The 8,275-nt window shown below is 35.0% G+C and overlaps 1 protein-coding gene across 1 annotated transcript in view; it reads right to left on the bottom strand.

The window, feature by feature from the left end:
• Positions 1-3,019: 3,019 nt before the first annotated feature.
• The window catches only part of CAMK4 (calcium/calmodulin-dependent protein kinase IV), a 410,640-nt gene continuing 405,384 nt past the window's right edge, over positions 3,020-8,275 (bottom strand). The window contains exon 11 of the mRNA XM_006876760.1: positions 3,020-4,037. Within this exon, the coding sequence (XP_006876822.1) occupies positions 3,609-4,037 (429 nt within the window). The 3' untranslated portion in view covers positions 3,020-3,608. The remainder of the gene's footprint in view (positions 4,038-8,275) is intronic.

Raw genomic sequence — 8,275 nt, 5'->3', positions numbered from 1 at the left:
TTTAAATAATGAAGTTGAAATATATATGGCTACAATTAATCTCACTAGTTTTAAAGTAGTTAATAGAAAAATTTTAATTACCTTCATGGCTTGAATTGTATTAGATAGCACTCATTCTAGATTATAACATCTACATATTTTGATTTCTACCCTCTTCATATCTAGAGGACAAATGAATTCTTACAGTTTGGGAAAAAAATGGGATTCCAAATTCAACTTTTTAAATTGCAAAAATCATTCAAGATTATTCTTCTTTATAGTGGCATTGAAGGATAAACACTGGACTGCCAGTTGCTCTGTGGAAGAAAGATGAGGCTCTATGCTCCCATAAAGATTTATAAGCTCAGAAACCCTATATAGAGTAGTTAGGTTGAGTTGGAATCTACATGGTTTCAGTGGGGTTTTTTTTTTTTTTTTCATAATAAAATAGTCTAGTTTATGCTATATACCTGACTTTATCTCAAAACAAAAGCCAATAATATAATGTAACCAATAACTCTAAAATCTTAACGGTAGTTTATTACTCTTCATTTAAATTTCTTTGTGAGTATATTGGTATTACACAGAGGTTTGTCAAATTAGACTCTATCTGCAACAGTCTACCATTATTTGTCAAAGTAATCTTTGATAGATAATATAGTCTGTTTTAGCAAGCAATAAAAATGTTGGCTGTTCTTTTAAAAATGTAAGCATAATTTATCCTAACTTAGGTTATATGAAATCTTAGAAAATAATTTTTTAATAACTAATTTTTGTGAATCGATTTGGACTCCCCCTCTACCCCTCATTGAATTGTCTAAGTTATTATGTAGGCATTATCAGGACTTAATACTTAAAATATAATTCAAAATTTAAAACTCCCATTGATTTTTTTGAGATTGCAATTTACATATATATTTAAAGAATGAGCTTGCATACTCATATTTCAATGGGAAAATTCTAAAATATACATAGGCTCTAGCATTTGCAATGCTTGGGCAAATCAATACATTATTGGAATGATGCAATAACAACTGCCCTTGGAACAATATGGGATGGACTGTGAGGGATGATGTATTCTCATCTTCTAAGTAATTGAGACTTGCTAACAAGACTCCTTTCCATCCTTCCTCCTCTCCTCACATATATGGGATACTTACCATCGCTACAGAGAAACCTGTAAGAACCAGAAGTCCATGGCATTGTACTGCTTTTCCAGGTTTTTCAGGTTTTACTGTTTTTTTCATTGCTGGAAAATATTTGAGTTTTCCTTCTCTTATTGGTTTCCACATTACACAAGTTCCAGATTTTGCAGGTTTTACTATGTCTATTAAGTCTCATTGGGAAAATAATGCCAAGAAATAGACTTTTCACATGACAGTTATTTCCCCTGATTTTTAAGATGGGAAATCTTAATATTCAGCAAAGGTGCATTTTTGAAGATTAAAAATAGTGAGCTTTTTCTTAATAGCAAAAATGAAAATTCTGGAATAATTATAGGAATGGAGGAAGGAAGGAAAGAGATAAAAGGATAAGTATTCTATACTAGATAAGAAGAGATAAACAAAACAGAAAAAGCATCTTTCTCTAAACTCAAATGATTGGCCTCTTTAGGACTCTAGTCTTGCATGTCAGTGGCAGGCCCTTAAACCAAGGTAGATATGATGTTCGTGTTTTCTTTGTGAGAAGATAGCAGTAAAGGAAGATCTGTGCAAAATATCTACTGAGTTGCCATGTTGTTGTTGTTGTTAAATGCTGTCAAGTTGATTCCGACTCATAGACACCCTGTATAGGATTTCTGAGGAGTGGCTGGTGAGTTTGAACAACAACCTTGAGGTTCAAACGGACCTTGCAGTACAGTGCTTATCCTACAGTACCAAAGCAGGACTCCTGAGTTACCATCGCTTCTAGAAATCAGAGATTATATCTCATTTCTCAATGTAATCATTTTGAGGAAGAGCCCCAAAATTGTAAGATCTATCTCTCTTTTTTTAGATGTGGATTCTTATGTGACAGCCATTTTCACTATCATATATTGATCTTCAAAAATATATTTTTTTTAATTAAGGAAATTTATAAAAATGTGATACATAATTCATTTGTTAAAATTTCCATTTCAACTCAAAGTAGAAATAAATCTGGAACACTTGGAATCAGTGTGATTTTTCTAAGGGAAAATGTATTAATATTTACATAAAAGAAAAGTTAGATTTATTCTCAAAAACATCATAAAATATTAGGCTTAATGTTCTAGCTTCTCAAGAGTCTGACTTGAAATCTGTTTTTGCTGTAATTTTTTTTTTTTTTTTGGTGGTATTAAATTTTTAAAGGTAAATATGAAGTTGCATTGTTCTACATTTGTTTACATGGAAACTTTCAAACTTATGTTGTAAAACATGGGAATTTATATTTCAATTATGAAAAAAAAAAGATACACTAACTTTTCAGAAATATCTTTAGTTCATACACAGTTCATCTACATAACCATTAAAGGAAGTAAAAATGTTTTCTTATTCTAGTAAAGTCAATAATGATTATATAATGGAATGTTATTCCCACTGTTTTCAGATATTTTGGTACCAGCCTATGGAACGGATTTTAAAAAAATGTTTGTAACTTGGTCCTTATAGAATTTATCCACAAAAATGTTCCTGTTTATAAAGTTGTAAAAACACATGGATAAGTATAATTTTTGTCTCAAAAATGACATGAAACCAATCTTTCTTCTTTTGTCTAAGCCCGTCTTTTCTCCTCAGTGTATTTCCTCCTAAATTTTTTTTTTCATCACAAGTACATTTTATTGAAGAGTAAATGAAAGTACGCATATATTCCTCAATAATATTTGACTGTAAATATGAGGGAGTTCCAAAAAGTTCATAGAAAAATGGAATTTAAAGATAATGGAATTTTTCCACCAACTTTTTGAAGTCTCCTTTGATTTTCTACAAATGTAAAATGGCAAAATTTTATGAAAGAACATTTTTGTTCTTAATAAGCATCTATAAAGAAAGATAAACTAAGAAGGCATTTCCCACGTGAGTTTTAGAGCCATATGATTCATGACCCTTGAAAATATGCTGCAATTTCTTACCCTTGAGTGGAATGTGTTTTTGCTGCACCATTCAACTATAACCTATAACCATATCCTTATAAAAAGTTTGAACACAATAATGATGAAAAGTAAAATGTTGTGACTATCATAGGAACACATCTTATAGGACTACCAGGTAATACCAGACTTGTAGTCTAAAAGAATTACTGCCTTGTGAAGAAATCAAAGGATACAGAATGGCTAGGTTTTCAAAGAAGAAACACTTGGTTATTCTTTACTTCAAATGTATGCCACAGGTCTCTGAAACTGTCTGCATTTAAATGTGATGCTGTGTTTACTTGCAATTTCAAATTTAACTCATCAGTATTAGTTATCCATTACATGCCATAGAAGACACTATTATTTTCATAAAGCAGTCACATGCATTGAAGCTAGGATTACCAACTGGTATATATGTAGTTTTTTGCACCTCAAAAACAGAATCACTATAGTGAATATCATGCTTCCACATCTTCCTTGCTGAAGGACAAAGTTCATGAAATGCCAGGCTTGGCTTCCAGATCTGAAGGAAGACTTGTTAATCCTCTGGCAGGTTCACATCATATTGCTGAACTCCGAGTTCCAGATTAGGGTTTTCTTGACCTTCTTTAGGGACCGCTGCTGCCTCCACAGTCTTCAGCTTCTCCTCTATTAGATCTTCTGCTATTTCCGTCTCGGCCACCTTTATCTCATCATTCAGGGCTTTTGGCACCATCTTGGCAGCATTTAGATCTGCATCTTTAACTTCCTCTAAGTCCTGCTCCTTCATCAGCTCAGCCTCTGCCGCCTCAAATGCCACTTGTGCCTCGTCTTCTGGACCTTTTTCTCTTTCTGGAATGGCTCTGATATCCTGGTTGCCATCTTGGACTGAGGAGGGATCTTGGTTGGCCTTATGGCTCTCCTGGATGTTGCTGTGACTGCTGGCACTTCCCAACCGAGAGGAGGCCACCACAGCCTTCACTGCTGCCTGATAAGAAAGAGAAAAACATCAGGCATTACCTCCACTAAAGATCCTCAAAACAAAGATCAACCCCAAACAAATGGATTTTAGGAAGTTTGTTTTATAGACCGGTGCTCTCTCTTTCAAACTGCATTACTCCAAGATTGTTTATAGAATTATAAACTTGTGTGGGGAATGAAAGGAGTCCTTCTAAAAACCAGAATAGAAATAGGTCCTGGTGGGGTGCTGTAGGATAAACATTGGACTGCTAACTGCAAGACTAGAGGTTCAAACTTACCAACCACTCCTTGGAAACTGACTCAAGGGCACTTAACAACAACACGATCCAGCAATCTCATTAGGTATATATGTTGTTGTTACTGTGGTTGTATGCCATCAAGTTGGTTTGACTTGAAAAAGCCTCATCTTCTTCCTGCAGAGTGGTTGATGGATTCGAACTACTAACCATATGGTTAACAGCTCAACATATAACCCACTACACCACCAAGCCTCTTGGTATATATCGTAGAGACCTAAGACTAATGATATGAACAGACATATACACAAGAATTTTCATTGCTGCTTTATTCACAATAACAAATAAATAGCACTAACCAAACTGCCCATCAATGGATGAATGGATAAGCTAATTGTGTTAGGTACAACAATGGAATACTATGTAATCATAAATAATAATATGAGATCATGAACCATATTTTATCATGGATGGACCTACGGGGCATAATGTTAAGTGAAATAAGTCAAAACCCCTTGGACAAATACTGTATGGTCCCACTTTCATAAGATAAAATTATGCCCATATAGGCCTGCAACCACATATTTGTATTTACACATATCTGTAGGTATTTCTATCTATTCTCACCTATGTACGTACCTGTACCTACCTGTATACTAATATCCCTGTATTCATCTATATGTGCTCAAACACTCCTTATTACATTGGTTGTGCTATGATCATAACATTCACATTTAGTGTCTCTTTTCTAACTATCAAAATAAAATAAAATAAAATAAACAAGTTTTTACTACCTAAAACAGGTGTGGGAACCTTTTTTTTTCCCCCAAGGACCATTTGAATATTTATAATATCATTCACGGGTCATACAAATATATCATCATAAAAATTAGCCTGCTATATTTGCTCAAACATTTAATTAACTGATGGCACCTAACAACAACAACAACAATGTGATGACTGGGAGTCCTGGTGTGGTTCTGTGGGTTAATGCGTCAGACTGCAAAGCCGTTTGAACTGTAAGGTCGGTGGTTCAAGCTCACCAACTGCTGCTCGGAAACCTTATACAGGGTCGCTATGGGTCAGAACCAGTTCGAAGGCACTTCACAACAACAATGTGATGACTGGACTTCTGGTGTGGTGCTATGGATCAGCACGGTACTCCAAATTACAAGGTCGAATGTTCAAACCTACCAGCTCCTCCTTGTAAACCCTCCACAGAGTCACTGTGAGACAGAACTCACTCAATGGCACTTAACAACAACAACAACAACAACAACAACAATGTGATGGCTGGAACTGAGGTTGCCTTGGCAGGGCCAGACCAAATTATTTCTCAGGTTTTATATAGTCCTTGGGTCAGATGTTCCCACCTCTGAAGTAAAGCATATTTTTCCCTCCTTTTCTTCTCCCTGGCAACCACCAACGACCGTTGGTCTCTATATATACAAGGTATGTCCAAAAATATTGCTACTAGGGTTCTAGTTCATACATGCACAGGTTTATTCCAAACTAAATATGTTTAAATATGTTTCTGTAATGAGTGGATGGCTGCAGACAAATTCTCTCAGGAATAATACACTTGTCTTAACTTCATTAGGGGGCTTTCAAAAAAGGTCTAATACAAACAGTGGCTTTAAGAGTGTCTGCTGGGTCAGTTAAATTCAAGGCAGAGAGATTATTTCAAAAGGTTAGGATTCCAAAAAGGTAAACTTGATAGATTTTCTTGAAGGACAGGTTTTATTATAAGGAAGTTTTAAGATAATTGAAAATTACATTAAAATGGCCATTGAAAGTTGTGCTGAGGAGTTTTTTTTTCTTCGAGGGCAGCAAGGGCTGTCCTAGGAGAATTTCATTGGGATATCTTACCCTATCTACCTTACAGTGCTAATTTTTCCCCTTTAAACTTAATTTTGCTACCCAAACTAAAGACAAAATATTTAAAAGAAAAATGATTTGAGTTCCTTGAGGATACCAAAATTGCCATTTTGATGTGGTGTAAACCCAAATGCAGTATGGTTAGAGAGAAGGAGTTTTTAGAAATGTATAGACCTTGATGGAAGATATGTTCAGAAACAATCCTTCATGGTTTGATATTTAGTTTCATAAAGGTTTCTATGATTTTGTAGCAATACTTTTGACTTATCATCATATAGACCTAGATGGAGGATGTGTTGACAAACAATAGCTTCGTATTTTGATATTTTTTGTTTAATAATGAAGATTTCTATAACTTTATAACCATAACCATTTTCTAAGACACAATATGGGACACTCCACAGACATTGCCATACATCTTTGAAGATTGGTGTTATGGGTTTGAAATTTTAGGCCTGTAGTCTCATGGGATAACTCAATCATTTGACATAACATAATTCACAAAAATCATGATCTGCATCCTAGTGAAGTGATGGGGCAAACAGCCATCTAAGATACAACTATGGGTCTCTATTTATCTGTAGCAAAACAGTAAGAAGGTTACCAGAAGCTCAGAGAAGAAACAAGTAACTACCTCTTCAGAGACTAGATGAAATAGATGGTGCCCAGCTGCCACCACTGATTTTTCTGACTGGGGTTACAATAGATAGGAGAAAAATGTGGAGTGGAACACAAATTCTGAATTAAAAAAAAAAAAATTCTGACAAACTGGGACAGTAGAGAACCAAGTACTTCCTGAGACTATAGCCCTGAGACACTTTTAAACTTATAACCAAGCCTATCCCAAGATCACCATTTAGCAAAATAGCAGAGTTGTTGTTTGTTTGTTGTTAAGTGTCACTGAGTCGGTTCTGACCCATAGTGACCCTGCATAGGGTTTCCATGAGCTTGAACTGTCGACCTTTCAGTTCAAATGGCTTTGCAGTCTGGCGCATTACCACAGCGCCACACTAGGATTCCAAATAGCAGAATAGCACACATGAACTAAAAGATCTAAAGGAATTTCAAAATGTTTTTTAAAAAATTCCATGATCTTTTAGTTTTATTTTTTCATGAACTTTTTGAAGTCCCCATGTAATACCCATAAGATTAGAGCTCAACTTAAAAACCATCAATAAGAGATTAAAAAAAAGTTAACAAATATTCAAAAGCAAAAATGAGAAGATAAGGGCACAAAGAACTAATACTGGAAAGGGAATAAATAGAACACAAAGAGAAAGTGACATATTGTGGTAAATGTAGTTAATGTCACTGAATAATATCTGTGGAAATTGTCAAATGAAATCCTAACTTGCTATGCAAACTTTAACCAAAAACTCAGCAAAACACTATTTTAAAAAAGGAAGAAGAAATAAAGAAAAGACAGAAAGAAGCCCTGGTGGCGAAGTGGTTAAATGCTGAGTTGCTAATTGAAAAGTTGGCAGTTCAAACTCATCAGTCACTTTGTGGGAGAAAGATGTGGTCGTCTGCTTTCATAAAGATGTACAACCATAGAAACCCCATGGGGTACTTTATTCTGTACTATAGGGTTGGAGTCCTGGTGTGGCGCTGTGGGCTAATGCGTCAGACTGCAAAGCCGTTTTAAACTTCAAAGTTGGTGGTTCAAGCTCACCAGCTGCTCCTCAGAAACTTTATACAGGGTCACTATGGATCGGAGTCGACTCGACGGCACTTAACAACAACAACAACAACAATATAGGGTTGTTATGAGTCAGAACTGACTTGAGCAATAGGAATAGGTTTTTGAAAATGAATAGCAAACTCTTTCTAATAACAAATTATTGTATTTAATTACCTGACTAATTGAAGGCCTGAGTATGTGTGTTTTCCCAAGGATTAAGACTTTTCAAAAAATTTAGACTACCTGTTGCAGAGTATTAATTTCATGGAACACTAGTTCCATGAATGGTGATAAATATCCTGGGCATATAATAATTCCATGGTCAAATTATTTTTTAAAAATCCTTAGTGAAATCAAGTTTATTTAATCCAGGGATACTGTTGTTGTTATCAAATGTTGTTGAGCTGGTTCCAACTCAGAGCGACCCTGTATAGGGTTTCTGAGGAGTGG

Source organism: Chrysochloris asiatica, unplaced genomic scaffold (genome assembly GCF_000296735.1).
Source record: "Chrysochloris asiatica unplaced genomic scaffold, ChrAsi1.0 scaffold00411, whole genome shotgun sequence".
Taxonomy (NCBI): domain Eukaryota; kingdom Metazoa; phylum Chordata; class Mammalia; order Afrosoricida; family Chrysochloridae; genus Chrysochloris; species Chrysochloris asiatica.
Note: the sequence above shows the minus strand (reverse complement) of the source record. Positions and strands in the feature narration are given on the sequence as shown.